Source organism: Papaver somniferum, unplaced genomic scaffold, assembly GCF_003573695.1.
Source record: "Papaver somniferum cultivar HN1 unplaced genomic scaffold, ASM357369v1 unplaced-scaffold_137, whole genome shotgun sequence".
In the NCBI taxonomy this organism is placed as follows: domain Eukaryota; kingdom Viridiplantae; phylum Streptophyta; class Magnoliopsida; order Ranunculales; family Papaveraceae; genus Papaver; species Papaver somniferum.
The window spans coordinates 790,112-809,127 of NW_020622934.1; the positions used below are offsets into that span (position 1 = coordinate 790,112).

Here is a 19,016-nt window from a genome sequence, read left to right on the forward strand (position 1 = left end):
CCCGTAGATTTGACTCTGCGATAAAAATTGCAAGAGTTAGAAAAAGAAAACATACTACTGAAAGCGTCTCTGGAAAAGAGACCACAAACTAGTAGCAACCAACATTCAGAAAGTGTCACTCCGCACCGACATGCACGACCTTCACATGAGGGTTGGCGAGCACGAAAGGGGAGGAATGATCGCGACGGGAGATATAGATCACCTGAAAGGCAAGCTACAAAGGATCGTGGGCGAATCACCGCTATGAAAGCAATCACTTCATCGAAGAAGCGGAGCGGCAATCAGGACCAAGCAGCTAGAAGAACAACAGGCGTGAAAGGGAGTACCTCAACGAACGAAGAAAGGAGTACCTCGACGGGAGAAAAATAAAAGAGTATTATGACGAAAATCGACGCTCGAAGAAAGCAAAATCGAGGAAAAACAAGGAGTTAATCAGAAATGAACGAATCCGTCGAGACTGAAGGAGATTCGTCAGAAATTGAGGAACTCCATAAAAGAAAGCTAGGCGAAATGATCGAGCAGGTGCTTCCTCAGAAACAATTCAGGGGAAAAAGGCTACAGGTCTTAGCGACGAAAAGGCCGATGGACTCACCTTTAGTCGAAGAAATAAGGTGGTTCCGCCCACCAGCAAACTTTGTGCATCCCCAGTTCAAGGAGTTATTCGACGGAAAGAGCGGCGATCCAGTGGAACATGTGCAACATTTTCAAGCTTCAATGAGTCTGTGGATATATAGCGATGAGTTGTTACGCAGAACCTTTCCTGTGACACTGACAGGTAAAGCTTTGACTTGGTTCTCATAATTGGAATCAAATTCAATTGCGAACTTTGGGATGCTGTCAGACGCATTTTTCGAGCAATATAAGATCAATCTGGGAAGCAAAAAAGGTAGCAGTCACTGATTTGGATTGCATCAAGAAACAAATGAAAGTCTGGCAACTTTCAACCAACGGTTTCGCCAAGAAGTTGGAGAAGTCGGCGCGGTTGATGCTGGGTTTATCATTAAAGCATACAAGAATGCCTTGCCTTATGACGAATTCGGGATATTCAATTCCTTAACCATACAGCCGGTAGGAAACCTCAAAGAATTATATGCAAGGGAAGATATCTATGCAAGGGAAGAAAAGGAATAAATATCAAAGTTGTCACTGACGAAGGGGACAACAGAAATTCCATCCAAATTGAGACATCATCCGGATGACGAATCCAAGAAGAAAAATCATGAGGGGTCGGAAGGCCTCACTGGATAAGAGACAAAAAAAAGTAATAAAAGTATTATTTTACACCAGCGTGCACGATCTTCACATGAGGGTTGGTGAGCGCGACGGGTACGAAGTGATCATGATATGACACTTGAATCATCAGAAAGGAAAGCTCCTGAAGCAAGTAATGTATCCAATAAAAATGATCGCTACAAAAGGAATCACGTCATCGTAGAATCTGAACGACAATAGTTATATATCCATTGGTTGAACAACATTTCCCAGCGATAGAGATACCTTGACGACCAGAGTCGAGGGGAATACCTCGAAAAGCAGAAGGAGTATTACCCAAAAAAAAAAAAAGAAGGTTTCAACTTCAAATAAGAGAAAATTTCCATGGATGTTGTTTATGGAAAGTCCTATGCTAACACAATCAACATATTCAATTCACACACATTCTCTTAGCCTAGCCTCGCAAATATCAGCAATCTCAAGTTGTATCTCACAACAAATCAGAGGAAACATCTTCATTATGTCTCTACTCCAATTCCATAGTTATTTGCTTGCACAATCGCCCTTGGTCCATCAGATGGATACAACTTAAAACTTTCACGATTTTAAAACAAATAGAGCTACACACCATTGCGAGTTTTACTCACGATAGTCAAACAGCTGGGGGCGTCTGGGGAAGACCATACCTGATAGATAAGCTAGCAAGAGGAAGTTATATTGAGTGAATATATGCAAAATGGATCCAAAACTTGGAATTTCAACATCTTGGAAATAGGTCACAATTGATTGCGGAATGCATATTTGCGACGTTGCATCCATTCACGCCTCATAAGGTAAACCTAAACGATTGCTTAATTTGTTTGCAATATTCGTATTTCATAGTCCTACAACAAATGCATAATTCACATACAAGTGCACAATTCATAAACAAATGCATGATGCACACACTTCGATACTAGCCAGAGTCGTTTAAAAATAACACTCGCATAGCTAAGATCGGACATAAACTCCGGGCATACTGGCCAGAGATGTCAGGCAATGACTCTCGCATAGCCAGCACCGATTCCAACTTGACTTTGATTAGAGGAAACATTTTTCTTGCACGGTCTTAGTCAATACTTTCGCAATTTACGAGCAAGCTAAACAGGTTTTGCACAGGCTCAAAAATAGCAAGGACCTCGTTCCATGGGCAATGGAACCCCATCTTAGGTTAGTGATAACTAAAAAAATTGTATTTGATTAGATAGAATATAACCCTCGCGTAATCTTAGTCAATCTTGCGCTAATTTATAAGCAAGCTATATTAGCGCAGGCTTAGAATGAGCAAGGACCTTGTTTCATAGGCAATGGAACCCCGTTTCAGGGTAATGAAAATTCAGAATTGGAAAGGCTGCACAGTCTAAAAAATGATAATAATAATTATTATAGTAATAATTTTATTTCAATAAAGATTCTTAAGGAACAAACCAAAAAAAAAAAAGCATGCAGAAACTTGGGAGGAGCGAAAAAAAAATATATATATATATATATATATATATATATATATATATATATATATATATATATATATATATATTCAAAAGGAAGCTTTACTGGAGCGGAAGCGAAAGGAGATAAAAAAAGAAAAAAATCAAATCGATTATTATACCATGAAGATGCTTTCTTGGAGCTGAAACGAGGAGAAAAAAATATATATTTGCATGAAGAGGCTTTATTGGACATGGATGCAACAAAAAAAAAAGGAAAAAAAATTAAGATATATTGAAGTATCACTCGAAAAGGCATCAGAAGAACATCACTTATCAAGCTCTCAATGCATGAGCAGTTGTGATATTTTACAACCATCTAAAATGTGCAGATAATGATTTGGCATCACCATCATTATTGGAACATCAATCGGAGTATATTTATACAACATAATATGGATCTAAGCACAATGGTCTATACTCCACAGAAGAAAAAAACCAGTTTTTCCGTACTGTGAAGTTATACAACAACTATAGTACGAGCAGAAAGTATTCCGTTTTGTTGGCATCTACGACCTAAAATCACAAGTGAAGAGTTAAGTCTTGCACTCATCGCAAGTGCAAGATCTCACCAAGTTTTGCGCCAGTGCGACCACGAACTCTTGTCTCAAAAATGAGATACAATTATACAAGAGACGTGTCAACATTTATAGCAGCCAGTGCAATAGCTGTCACAGCGAAAAAAATAATTTGTTGTGCTGCAAGCAAGAAGACCTATTACAGCAACAAACACATAACTTGAAACTCGTGATATAATCATGAAGCATCGTTCATATTCAACTATGGAAAACTCTCGTCCGGCAACACCAAGAGAAACCTTGTTCGCAAGCATACTACCATACCGTTTCAATACGTATCTTGGGGACGTCAGAGTACAACTATGATACAACTGATCCAGGACACTCTTCTTAATCCACCAATAAATTGGGAATTAAGAGGGGGCGATGTTTGGACCATATATATTTGGAATGGGCTTAATAGGGTCATTAGCTCATTAGCCTTAAACAGAAATCTTGGTTCATGGGTTAAAGCTTAAGCCCACAAAAAGTTAAGAACCAAATCTGTTAGCCTTTATTAAAGGTGACTACATTCATCGTATCTTGAAAGGGGATGAATCTGTTCAACCCAAGAAGTTAGAATTAATCTAGACATATATTTGGTCCAAGTACATTATTAACCTGGTCACCCTGAAATGAGGGAACGGATAAAGGTTATTTATTGGGCCAAATACATTTCTAAATGTCTAGATACATAATTCTGATTTAAATAATGATGAACCTGAATGGTATTTGGTCCAGATGTGTCATCAAAATGAATGCAGACATGTAATTGACTAGATGCACACCCTCTATTACCTATAAATAGAGGAGGGATTTAACCAATAAAGGTACAGAATTCTAATCATTTTCTCTCCACTAAAACCTGTTTAGAGCTCCTTACTCATTGAGGCATCGGAGTGTCTTTGCAGGTACCCCCACCTTTTCTACATTCGTTAAGAGTATTAGATAGTCAAGATCATTGAAGAGCTGAGGAGGATTTTTCCTATAACCAAGGACGCATCACGAGGAAAAGCTGCGGATCATCTCAACGGTCTACAAATCACCCATCAGGTATTAATCTTACGCCATCCAATGATTAAGATTATATCATTTTTGTACAAATCTCGAGGAGTGTCGTAGGAACATTTTTGCTACAACAAATACATTCTGTGAAGACTATCTTCACGACTTTTCTCCTGTGAAGACTATCTTCACAGCTTTCTCCAGAGTTAAAAGGTCTAGAACCCTAACACCTGGTATCAGAGCTGGTTTAGATCAAACCCTAAATTCACCAAAAAAAATTTCTAATGGGTCAAAATTATACAGAGAATCTGAAACTCGTAAGCGATGGAATTACTGATATGTCTAAAAACCTTGATCACCTAATTACTGTTTTGGCTAAACAACAACTTGATAAAGACGAGAAGAGCAAGACCAAGACTGTTGCAAAACGTCAACAAAGAGAAGAAGAACGAGTTGCTCGTCAACTAGAAACAAATGAGAATAATAAAGTTCTCGCAGATACCATTGCAACCAGCATAAACAGCTCTCAATACTTTGTCCACAACTCTATCGACAAGTATATCTACAGTTTTGTCTACTTACCTAACTCAAAATCTAAACACAAAGCTCACCAATTTGTTGAAAATGGTCTTTCCTGAATTTATTCCTTAGCCTACCAATAATGGTGATGGTAACAATCGTGGTGCAAATCCTCTACCTCCACCTTCGCCTCCACCTGCCAGATCTAGTGTCGTTAACCTCAAGTTTCCTTACTTTGACGGAGAGGATCCTGATGGATGGATTCTTAACGCTGATCAATATTTTTCAGTTCATACAGCTGATGATGCTCTAAAGATTACTATTGCTGCTGCTAGTTTGAAAGGTGATGCCTATGTTTGGTATCGTTGGAGCAAGTCCATGACCACGACTTCAGTAACTACATGGGAAGATTTGTGTTCTCTTGTTCGTTCTCGTTTTTCTGGTGGACCACGGATTCTCCCGTTGTAATTCTCTATACTTATGTCTTCTTGAGATATGTCTTCTTGGTGTCGAGAATTGCACAACAGTTTTCTTCTTGCGAGTAAACTTGTCTGCAATATCTTCTGTTAAAATTATCTTCTCTGGTGGCAGATAATTCGTAAGAAGAAAGGATAAAACTACCAGGTTTACTCCATTTCCGGTGGCAGCAATATTGGGGAATGTCTTATACCAAAAGGAAGAACAAAGGCGTGTTGTGACTGCGCTGATTAACCTGTTGGTTCAAAGTAATGCAAATCTTCCAATGGTTATCGCCTCAATCTTAGGTGATCCAGTTGATGTTTTTCATTACACTCAAAGCATGGAAGATCCTACTGTGGCTTATTGTCTCTCCTGGACTCCTTTCTCTCAGCAATTTACAACTTTGAAAATTCAAGATGGATCTGAAATTAAGGCTACTAGTGAAGATATTTTCATGGATTTACTGTCGACATTGAACTCAGCTCCTATTAAGGTTCTCTATGTCTCGTTTCTGCCGAATGCTCGATTCAAATATAAAAACATAAATGCAGGTAGCCTAGCCATTGACCTACCTATAACTTTTGCAAGGTTGAAACGTAATGCTTTGTTTTGCAGCACTTCCTACCATAAGCTTGCGAATACTGCCATCCGGTCCTCCAGGGCCTGAACAGAAAACAGTAAAAAGAGCATTGCTTAAACACTTTGGTACTATTTTGGACTTGATTATTGTTTGCCTCTTGTTGCCTGGTGGAAAACATCTGAAGCACAATGTTAAAAAGAGTTCCAGATTAGAGAAGTTGGCCGCAGTCGGCATGCAATGGACCTTATTCGTGGAATTACCAATATCTTTAGAGAAACCAACTTCAAGTGTTGAGGCAAAAATTACTGTTCTTAAAATCCTCGATGTGGAGGGAGGAATCATAAATGATTTTACTGGGAAAATTAAACGAGATGAATGCAAAACTCCTAAAGGTGTATTACTACATGGATTGGCGGATGATGCTTTCATCAAATATGACAGTGCACCCTTCCTTTATAGAGTATGGACTGGACCTTTAGGCTTTCCAGAATTCCTTAAGACTGTCACTGCATGGTGGACAGATGATATCAAGCGTTTTTGAAAGTTTTTACTTAAAATGGTCGCTGGATCGATATGAATGAGTTTTCCAATTTCTACTATGGAAGCTATACTACACTGAGGACAAGTAGTTGGGCGAACGGTAAGTTTTTACGTCTTATTCTTACTTTGAATTATAACTTCCATAAGATATTACGTCCACCAGTTTTTGAAGTTTCTAGCCAATCTTGTGTCACGGTGATATTTACACGGATATCTCAGATGATATGTAATAATGAAGAATATAGTGGTGCGAAGAAAACTTATACAAGCTTTGATGAGAGCTGTGTAGGGAAAATATGCATGTCGTCCACTGATATGTCATTTTATATTATGGATGATCATAAGTGGGATCGTAGAAATTTTTGTGCCAAGAGTCACTTACAGAATGAAGAAGGTCCAGATATAACATTTGCAAGATTCTCAGAATACCAGCTTCAGAAATATGCTAGATTTTTAAATTTCAAGGTCAATGAATTTGGTTCAGAGAACTGTTTAGTAGTTTTCTATTTTTGAAATTCGAAAGGTATAGAACAGCTCAAGCAGTTCTACCCAATTTCATTTTTCTGGATTACTTCTGTAATAATTACTGCGAGAGAGGCAAAGAAATCTCAACGGAAAAACTAATTGGTCTTTCCCAGTACACAGACAGGTTGATACTGGAGGAGAGAATGATATTTGTTTGGGAACAACAAATGGGTCGAAGCATTGAAACTCGTATAGTTTCAAAAATTACTGTTGGAATACTGGATAACATCATCGATGCTAGACGTTACGTCGAAGTTAAAGGCTCCATTAGAGTCACTAATGAGGTGACTTTGGTGTTTGATCGCGGAAAATTTAAATGCACATCTTCTGATGCGTGGAACAACATTTTGTGGTTACTTCGTTTTATAATTTCCAAGGCTATGACTTTTGTGTTCGATCGTGGTAAGCCGTACCAGTTGCTTAAAAGAATTATATGGAAAATACAAGCCGCGCGCATTGTCGTGATGTATTTCCAGAATTTCAGGCTTGAGGACAAGCCATTTCTCCAGCAGGGTGGGATGTTACGACACCTACACCATCTGTTTTCTATTTCCTTATTTAGTTTTCTTAAGTTCTCCTTATTTAGTTTGGTTTAGTTCCCTAGTTTGAATAGAATTCTTAATATTAACTTTGCTTGTTTACCAAGGCTTTGAAGCTATAAATAGCCCGGCCATAAGTTGTTTTTAAATCAATCAATCAAATAACAATTCAAGTTTACTTTTATTTTCTTCTTAAAGCTGGTGGCTAACCCCCAACTCAAAGTATTTATCCGGTTCTTTTCTTCTTTTTCGTTAGAATACATTCTGTGAAGACTATCTCCTGTGAAGACTATCTTCACGGCTTTTCTCCTATGAAGACTATCTTCACAACTATCTCCAGAGTTAAAAGGTCTAGAACCCTAACGTTATTCAACAACAATAATCAAGGGAAGCAAAATCAGAGTTAACGGAAGCAGGTTTATCTTCTTCCTGTATACTCGTTTCCTGACACGAATGTACATCTTCATTTCGGCTTTAATGACTGACCTACTCCTTGGCGATGCAAGAACCATGGCTTACAGCGGCACAACATGGTGCAGTGAGAATGACTTAAGTCGTTTTAGTGAGGAGAAGAAACTCCAGGTCCGACACATAATATAACAATTCCTTCACTGTAGGTTATAAGGAGGTGCCATGATCAGAAGAATCTGGATAGCTCAGTAATTTGTTAATTTGCAGAAACAGTGAGCCTGACCTCAGTGAATCCACTCTTTTGACACTCTTAAAGACTTTCATCCTTGCTAGCGTAGAGTCCGTCAGCTTCCATAGTCGCCAAACAATGAATTAAGCTCACATCTCTCTTATTTTTCGTCACATAACTCCAAAGCACCTACAAAATGAAAACAAAGCATAATATACACATATACGAGAGAAATAACCAAGAAAAGCGTAAGAAATTGCATATTCGAAAGATGCAGTTTAAGCACTTATCAGCTAGGTGGCCCAGTCCTGTGACACCTTTCCTTATTTTTTTACTATTTTTTCATCATTTGAAGGAAAATATGGAGAAACTAAGAGTTTTGCTCAAACGAGGGAGGTTGCTCAAATGAAGGAGTCTTCATGAGATGAGGAAAAATAACAAAATAATATATAAAATAATGGAAAGAGGTGCGGGACCGGCTACTGCGGCATGACCGGCCGGCCGGTGGGCCCGGTCCCCTTAGGCGCTTTTTTATTATTTTATTGATATTATTTTCCTCCATATTTTGCACATGTTTCCTCGTTTGTCCATATATTGAATGCTCGTTCGTGCATTTGGGTGATCGTTTGTGCATTATTGCTAAATACACTCGCACCATTTTCTCGGGGCTTACTCGGTGGTGGCCCAAATGCCCGATCAATAAATATTTATTACTAATTCATGAAATTCAGCTGAGAATAATTCATGAAACAGAGTAATAAAAATTATTTGAGTATTTATTACTAATTCATGAAATTCAGCTGAGAATAATTCATGAAACAGAGTAATAAAATGAGTTGAGTATCTATTACTAATCCATGGAATCCAGCTGAGGATCAACCAGGAAACAGAGCAATGAGATAGAATAGATTATTTTCTAGGAATTCAGTTGATGAATGACACACTAGAATTAACCTATTTGCAGAATTGAGATATGAGATAATTGAAGTATCATACTCGTTCTGAGGGGGTGTATAGTCAGGGAACAACGAAGAGCGTGACGTCCTGAAGGCGTTAGGCTCTATACTAGCATACAATATGTCTAGGAGCCGCCCAATCGTTAAGAGATTTTATACACGGTCTCTCTACGTAATCAGGGAACAACGAGCAGCGTGACGTCCTGAAGGCATTAGGATCTCTATACTAGCATGCAATATGTCTAGGAGCCACCCAATCATTTTGATTCTATGTAGAGGTGATGATGAAATGTGTGAAGCATCGAAAGCTCAACTGATAAGCCTTGCGAGAAACATATTCATCATAGCTCTTAGAGGAAGTTTGCTCAGTCAGAGATCGTGAAATGGTTCACGGATCAAAAAATATGAATTGTCACATACATTCCTGAAGCCGGGCCAGAAACATGCAGTATCATGATTTTACAATTTTAGCCTATGTTGAAAATCCACCATCAACAAGGGTCGATTGCATGGTACCAAGTTATGAAAACAGGGTTCTCGTGAAACTCAATAACTTTGCCCTCTTCAACTTTGACTTCCTTTTTGCATGCATCCATTGTGCACACCATAATATCACGAGAAATCTTGATGTTACGGAATGAGAATATATCAGAAGAAGGAATCCATGATATATATTTATACGATATTTTCAGAGGGAAATCCTAGGGTTACTCGTTTATGTTCGGTAAGGGTCAGGTGCACGTACGTTCGTGGTTATGAACCAGGTTCATAACCAAGAAACCAATGGAGCCTATTTTTAGTAGTATGTTTTTATAACATCAAAAAAAATTTCTAAAGACAGAACATCTTGGCTCAGAAATACTGCACAAGATAATTGTTGATAGTCCAAATCAACTGTCATTAAGAAAAAACGAAGATTTTAAAAGTGAACAACAAAGAGAATTTAATCATGAGTTATTGATCAATTATATTACAGCATGTAATAATTAACCGGAGCAAGGCTCAGCGGTAAGATGATCATTTTATTTTTAAACTGAAAAGCAGATACAACAAAGACCACTTTGTCAAGAAATAAAGCTTCTTGAGAATTACGAGCATCCTCACACAATATCAAAGAGGATGCACATTTTGTAATAAGTCAAGTTGTAATTTGACGAGCATATAGCTCATAAAGGGTACTGACATTTCCCCTTTTTCTTTCTTGAAAATCATTAGGAAAGTCAATAGAGTTAGTCTCAAGAGAATTAATAAGAGGAGCACAAGAGATACATGAAGCTGCTGCCTTCCTTTCCTTCTTAATTCTGCGCTTGAGTCTACTTATACTATTCTTCAGTTCTGAAACACGGTTATTGATACGAATTAAGGAACGACTGACACTTTTGATCCAACACCGCCTTTAGTCTCGGAAGAAGAGTTTGAAGAGTTTTCCTTACTCTTTGGATCAACAAGACAGTCATTTGTCCGTATACCACAATTCTTTTTATAATTGTAGGACTAGTGGAAACACCAGTTTCGTGGTCAGGGAAAGTCATAGATTCCGGTTAAATGACCCGTTTTAACGGTCGCGGAAATGTTAGTTATTTGAGAGTCTTTTTCATTTATGATGTGGCCCTGCGGGTCGCGGAACAACCCATATCAACGACTGATGTTAACGGTCAAGTTGTTAAGACTGACCCTAATCGGTCATAGATATACATTTTAATATAAAAATAAAGGATTCAGATTGCCTCATTCAGATTGTCTGGCTTGACTGAATCTGACTACTACTCAAATGGAACTCAAATGAGAATTCAAATCAAACTCAAATGAGAGTTAAATCAAACTCAAATGAGAATTCCAGATCAAATGATAATCAAATTAAACTTGCAAACAAATAATCTTTCACTTCAACATTCCTTGATTCATCACGTTCAAATTACACAAAAAAAGTAAAAAAATCTTAATTTCAGACCAATATAAGTTCTTACAACAAAAGAAGTTCTAAAATTCAGTTGCAGAATGATAAACTAATAAACGATTGACTAAACAACAGAACGATAAACTCCGCCGATGAAGTACGAATTACATATTTCATGATGGTGTACCTGCACTGAAAAGTTCCCCCATCAGATGATTAATGTGGGGAGGTCATAATACTCAACTCAAAAATGCAGACAACTTTTATCTTATCATTAATCAACTAATAATCTAAAACATCAATGAATCACATTCATGTGTGGTAGCCTTGGCAAAGCAGGAGACCAGTAACTTCAAACAAAAACAAACAAACAAAAAATCAATAGATGATTTTCCAGTTCACAAAAAAATGTCAAAACCTAGATTATGCACCCGCAGTTAAGATCAAACGCTGCACTAAATATAGGAAATAACCCGAAGACGTCTAGAAAAACTTAACACTGTAAAACCTAAATGTATCTAAATCGAAGATGCATAGAAAACCTTAAGGTCCTTAACAAAAAAGTTGAAATGTGATGGCATCACAACATATATACAATATGGCACATAGGATGAGGACATCCAAATTTATACCATCTCACCAACAACAAAGTTATAGTAATGGGCCATTCTTGATTTGAGCTGAAGAAAGTCAATTTCTTTGTTCTTCTTTAATTGCTTGTCTGAAAACATTGTGGGATAATCACAATCAACATTTCAACTGAAGCCTTGAATACATTCATGTTTATTGAGGGTCCATCCAAGGTACATCATTTACTAAATTGACATTGACTAATACTCAATGACCATAGGTTTCATGAACCAAATAAATACTGGGTTCGTTTAAGTATACAGTGGGATAAATATTTCGCAGGTTCAAGAGATGCATGATGGTTTTATATAATTGACCTCCTGCAGATGCATTAGCCCGCACTTCATTGGGCATTTTGAATTTATTTTACGCTTAGGCTAAGAAACAACCAAAACATCTAAACAAAAACTGAATTCTCACATTGTAAGTTCTAACTTAGCATTTTTTAAACTGAGTAAACGATAATGCTTTCTTACTTACAATCATGCAGACTAAGCTAATGGACACGAAACAGCAGAATAAATCAGCAAAAGATGAATTGAGCTCCCCTACTCAGAAGTCAGACTTGCAACTACCTGTAGGAAAAATCAGTGTGGGTATTAGATGTTTAACTACAAAGATACATCATGATTTTGGAGGCGAGACCATGGTTATCCCTCAATACAGCTGCTGCTTCGTGATTTGAGGGATCCTCCTGATTAGGATTCTGCACTTAATCGCAAACTGTTAGGATGTAATCTTAAACAAAACAACATGCAGGATACAATACTCTTAAGGATGAAAAAGAAGCCTATGCATTCATGTCAATTTTGGTATAAATAATGAAGAAAATCACTAAGGACCTGCTTCAGCAGATTAAAATCGTACCACGGTATATATACGGACACATTACAAAAATAAATTAAAATAATCTAAGGGATAACGGAAAGCATTTAAATTCAAACACAATGGTGTCAACATCAATGAAGCACGTTATATTAATACACAGATAAAGAAGTACAAACAAGAAGTAAGAGGACCACCACATATCTTTTACTATTAAAAACCAGAAACATACCGTAAAAGGATATTTGAGTCCATAGATGATTGTGTTTATGTTGAGGACAGGTTTCCAGTCTTCACGTAAGATATTGAGGCACACATTTCCTTCCAACTCAATATTGGGATGGTAAACCTGTGAGTAAGAAATTCTCATAAGACATATGCACAGGGTAGCACAATGTAAAATGATTAAATACACCAGAAAAGAAACCCTAAAAGAAGGGTCATTGGAGAAAAATCTACGTTTGTCTTGCACTTGACTTTTGGTGCTTCGTGAGGGTAGGTAGGGGAGACTTGGAAAGTAAACTCAAACTTACCACTCTTGTCACACATGAAACAACTTCAAATCATGCCACTAGAAAGTAAACATATTAAAAGGATGTGATTGTTTCATTATCTCAAAATCTCAATAGTTTGTTGCATTTTGCAGATCATTAGGTTCAGCAAAAAAAATCACACACCTGTAGTATATACTTCATCAGGTCGAATGCTGACCTCGAAGTTCATCATCTCATCATTTCCATTAGGAAATGATATTTTAGTACTTTGGGGAAGATTCTACTACCAACACGACAAGTAGAATGTGAAAACCCACTACTTATTCAAATTCAAGCTTAGCCATCAAAATATGAACTCATATTCTAACCCTAAACATATATGTCAACAAAACACATACATGACTAACGTTTTTGTAAATTGAGCTAACATGGTATCATAATTAGACTTCACTATTGACAGTTCCCCACTTTAACCAAACAAACAGATTGTAAGAAACATTATGCAGTCAGAAACAGATTGACAGTTACCTAAATATAATGTTTTTTGGATGCAGTCAGAATCATATTTATGTTGTAACTGATAAGCACGTATGTGCTACATTTTATACCCATATTTGTATTAACTAGGACTCGGTTGTTTGGCTAATAACACTATTTTAGTGTCTTTGTAGAAAGTACAGGTGAACTTGATCATCGGAGAAATAACCAGCTGAATTGGAAGTTATAGTGGTGTCTGCGACAAAAGACATCAACGGTGCAATTCACGGCACCCAAAGGAGACAACACTATAAGCTCGTGCGCTGCCAAGGCAACAGCATATTGTGCCACACCACTTTTTCTCACGCGCGGTCCATATACAGAAGAAAAGAAACTGATTTCTTTTATGAATGTTGGGGGTCTGGCATCGTATTCAAGTCTCTCTGTTGACAAACAACATCAACAACAGTATGAATATGGTTCGAGCAGTGCAGGTGATGTTTGCATGGACTGAGATCTGTTTCGTTTAAAGAGTGAAATTAGTAGAAAACATGGATGTTGAAGCTGTAAATTCAGTAAAGAAGAACGGTGTTGGCTGATGGTGCTGGGGATGAAATTTCAGAAGTTCAAAGAGATGTTGATCAATGCAGTGATAATAGAAGACACTGAAGATAGGTTTCGACCTAATAGTGGTGTTGGCAGAAATGGGTTCCATCCATTGAAGGCGATATTATGTTGTGACTCCACACCTCCTACACGTATTTCCCTTTTTAGATTTTCCTTATTTAGTTTGGTTTCCTTGAATGAACTAAGTTAGCTTGTTCACCAAGCAATAACACTATAAATACTTGAGTCTTGTAACTCAGTTGCTCATGAATACAATTACAACTTCTAAACTTCTTTTCTTTGTCTGCAATTCATTCTTACTTCATCTCTCAATTCTGTTCTTTTCAACTTATTCTTGCTAGTTTAAATCCCTGTTAGTTATTTAGGTCTAGAACCATAACATCTGTCATCAGAGCTGGTTAGGTCTTTATCTCAAAAACACCCAAATTTTTTTTTCTCTCACGCTTCCGCATAATGACACTCACAGACGAAGTTCACCATCTTATATCTGCCATACAAACCTTGGATACTTCCGTTCATAATTTTATGGAGACTGTTGTTGAGAATTCTCAAAAGGTGGATCAATCCCGCCAATTTGTTATTGATGAACTTCTTCAGCAAACACAAACTTTGCATAACACCAGTTTGGAATCTATTTTAGATGCACATCGACGTGAGATGAGTACCTTTCTGCAACAACACACACAAGATACTACCAATCTTGCTGATACTGTCACTCGTAACATGGCATCAATCTTACTTACACGTTTTCCTTTGAATACCCCTTCTCCTGGTCCGCATAGTGCTCATGGCAGCAGTGTGCCTTCTGGTAACACTCATGGTACCTCTGGTAGCAGTGGTATTCTTGGTTCTCCGATACCTAATAACTTGAAGTTTCCTATCTTTGATGGAACGGATCCTGCTGGTTGGATTTTCAGGCAGATCAGTATTTTCGGCTTCATCATACAATTGAAGCTGTAAAAATTGACATTGCTACTTCTTCCTTCAAAGGCGACGCTAATGCTTGGTATCGCTGGATTCAACCAAAGCTCACTAATCCTACATGGACACAATTTTGTTCACAGGTTCGTGAACGTTTGTCTGATAAGAAGTTTTCCAACCCACGTCTAGCATTATCCATAATTCGTCAACAAGGTTCAGTGCGTGATCACATTCGAGAATTTGAACAACTTCTAAATTTCGTCACAGATTTACCAGATGATTATGTCATTGATCTCTTTGTTCGATCTCTCAAGAGAGAAATCCGATCTGTTGTAGAAATTTTTGAGCCACCCACATTGGCTATTGCTTTTCAAAAGCCTATTAAACAAGAAGATGTGTTACTGTTTAATCCATCTTTTTACAAATCTATTGCGAGACAAAATCCTTACAGGCAGGCGCCTTCTTCAACCCCTTCCTTTGATACAACTAATACATCCTTTAAGAAGTCTACCATTCCATCTGGCGTTAAACGTTTATCTTTCGAGGAACAACATATACGACGTGAGCAGGGCCTATGTTTCAATTGTGATGAACAATATAAAGCTGGACATGTGTGTGCAAATCCATTGAACTCTAGATTATTAATTTTAGATATGTCTCCAGAAGTCCATGTTGAAGATAATGAGTATTCACCTGCGTCTCTTACTGACGAAATAATTACTCCTGCGGCTGCAAGTCAGACATATTCTGATCCCACAATCTCATTCCATGCTCTCACTGGCACTTCTTTTCCAAACACTATGCGTGTTACTGGTAGAATTGCTGGTCACACACTCACTATTTTACTGGATTCGGGATCAACCCATAATTTCCTACACCCTTCTGTTGCTAAACGATGTGGTGTTCTCCAGAAAACAGCTGCTGATCATATGAATGTTTTGGTGGGTAATGGAGGAATTTTAAAAACACAAGGACTTTGTTCTGATGTTTCCTTAGAATTACAGTCTTACATGTGCACTACTGATTTTTTCTTACTAGAATTGAGTGTTTGTGAGGCAGTGCTTGGGGTGGACTGGTTGAGAACCTTAGGTAATATTTCTTGGGATTTTGATAAATTGCACATGCAGTTTACTGCCAATGGTCGAGAACATATGTTAGTGGGCAACAATTCTACTTCCATTTTATTATTGGATGGCTCTTTCCTTCACAAGGCCTTTCAAGATACTCAACATGGTTTTCTCTTGCAATTGATGTCATCTCCAACTACTCCAGAACTTCACTCTCAGGTATCCACTGCAGTCTCTGACTTGCTTTTACAATTTTCTGATTTGTTTGCTTCACCTACTGCTTTACCACCTCCGAGAAAGTATGATCATTGTATTCGTTTACTGCCTAATACAGCACCAGTTAATGTTAGACCCTATAGATACCCATATTTTCAGAAGGCAGAAATTGAAAAGATTGTTCAAGAACTCTTAGATACAGGTTTGATTCGAACTAGTTCTAGTCCATTTTCTTCTCCAGTGCTCTTGGTTCGAAAAAAGGATGGTTCTTGGCGTATGTGTGTGGATTACAGAGCTATTAATAAGGTTACTGTCAAGGATAGATTTCCCATTCCAATAGTGGATGAACTTCTGGATGAACTATGTGGTGCAGTTATATTCTCCAAAATTGATATGCGATCTGGTTACCATCAAATTCGTGTACATCCTGATGATATACATAAAACAGCTTTTCGCACACATGATGGACATTATGAATTTTTAGTGATGCCGTTTGGATTGTCTAATGCTCCTGCGACTTTCCAAAGCTTGATGAATGAAATTCTCAGACCTTTTCTTCGAAAGTTTGTGTTGGTATTTTTCGATGACATACTTATCTACAGCAAGTCTGAATCTGAACATATACACCATATTACTTTGGTCTTTGAGGTTTTACGAGCACATCAAATCTTCCTCAAACAGCAAAAGTGTGAATTTGCTCAACAGTCAATCAGTTATTTGGGTCATCGAGTTTCTTCAGATGGTGTTTCTGTAGACTCAGATAAGATATCTTGCATCACTAATTGGCCCATTCCTAATACTGTGAAAGCCTTGAGAGGTTTTTTAGGATTAGCTGGGTACTACCGCAAGTTTGTCAGAAACTATGGCAAGATCAGTGCTCCACTTACACAACTCCTTAAGTTGGATGCCTTTGTCTGGACTCCTGAGGCAACTACAGCCTTTATACATCTTAAGCAAGCTTTAACTAGTACACCTGTTTTGGCATTACCAGATTTTACCAAAGTTTTTTGTTTGGAGTGTGATGCTTCTGGAAATGGCTTAGGAGCAGTTTTACTTCAAGACAAGAGGCATGTTGCTTACTACAGTAAAGCTCTTTCAGGTAAGAATCTCAATCTCTCCGTTTATGATAAAGAGATGTTGGCCATTGTTAATGCGGTTAATAAATGGCGACCTTACTTACTTGGTCGACATTTTAAGATTTACACCGATCATAAGAGCCTAAAATTCTTTTTAGAACAACGTATTTCTTCCATTGAACAACAGAAATGGTTGTCCAAGTTGCTTGGTTATGATTATGAGATAATTTACAAGTCTGGAGTTTTAAATACGGTGGCTGATGCTTTATCTCGTATTACTGATTGTCAATTATTGGCAATTACTTCTCCAATTTTTTCGGGCATTGTTGACATTGTCCAGGAATGTCATAATGATGCTGCATTAAGTCTGATAATTGAAAAATTGCGTGCACAGCCAGATTGTCTGCCACACTACTCTTATACTGAAGGAATTCTTCGTTATAAAAACCGAATCGTTGTTGTCTCTTCTTCCTTATGGTGCTCAAAACTATTGAGTGAGTTTCATTCCACTCCAACTGGTGGACATGCAGGATACTTACGTACTTATAAGCATCTTCAACAAAAAATTTATTGGTCTGGCATGAAGAAGACAGTTAAAGACTATATTTCTTCTTGTGACGTTTGCCAACGCAATAAGGCAGAATCAATATCTCCTCCAGGCCTACTACATCCTTTATCCATTCCTACGGATATTTGGTTGGATATATCTATGGATTTCATTAATGGATTACCACCATCAAATAAAAGGAAATCTATTTTAGTTGTGGTGGATCGTTTATCTAGATATGCACATTTTGTGCCACTCATACATCCTTATTCAGCTGACACTGTGGCTGAGGTTTTTGTGCGAGAAATAGTTCGTTTGCATGGAATGCCTAAGAGCATCACCAGTGACAGAGATTCACTTTTTATGAGTCAGTTTTGGGAAGCTTTTTTCTCACTACAGCACACTCAACATTGTCGAAGTTCTGCCTATCATCCTCAGTCTGATGGATTAACTGAGGTTACAAATCGAACTTTGGAATGCTATTTACGTTGTTTTGCTAGTATTAAACCTAGTGAATGGCTCAGATGGTTACTGTGGGCTGAACGGTGCTATAATACTAGCTTTCATACTGCCATTAAGATGAGTCCTTATCAGGCAGTTTATAGCAGGCTTCCTCCTACGATTTCAACATATATCTCTAACACTACCATTGTACATGTTGTTGATGTAGTATTGCAAGCTAGAGATCAGGTTTTGGTGATTTTGAAGTCTAACTTACAAGATGCTCAATCCAGAATGAAAGTTTATGCAGATGCCCATAGAACAGAACAAAGTTTTTCAGTTGGAGATTTTGTTTTTCTCAGACTGCAACCATACCGTCAGACAACTGCTGCAATTTCATCTTTTTCTAAGCTTTCACCCAAGTTTTATGGACCATTTAAGGTTCTTGAAAGGATTGGCACCGTAGCTTATAGACTGGAGTTACCTGCTACCAGTAAAATTCATCCTGTGTTTCATGTCTCACTTTTGAAACTCAAACTTGGCACATCTGACATTGTTCAGACTGAACTACCTGTTACAGTAGACTATGACAAATGGGAACCTGAGTCAATCTTGGATCGTAAGATGTATAAAAAGGGTACTGTTGCTGGCACAAAATGGCTCATTCAGTGGAAGAATCGAGCTTCTACAGAAGCCACATGGGAGGATGCTGATGAACTCCTTCTACGTTTTCCAGAATT

The 19,016-nt window shown here is 37.7% G+C and overlaps 1 protein-coding gene across 1 annotated transcript; it reads right to left on the reverse strand.

Moving 5' to 3' along the window:
* Positions 1–12,183: 12,183 nt before the first annotated feature.
* On the reverse strand, positions 12,184–13,281 carry LOC113334928 (NEDD8-conjugating enzyme Ubc12-like). The gene is made up of 5 exons (XM_026581150.1): positions 13,273–13,281; positions 13,086–13,184; positions 12,870–12,947; positions 12,643–12,759; positions 12,184–12,291 (listed from the first exon to the last, which is right to left on the reverse strand). The coding sequence occupies exons 1-5, from the start codon at positions 13,279–13,281 to the stop codon at positions 12,193–12,195; spliced, it is 402 nt and encodes a 133-aa protein (XP_026436935.1). The 3' UTR covers positions 12,184–12,192.
* Between the last annotated feature and the right edge of the window lie 5,735 nt (positions 13,282–19,016).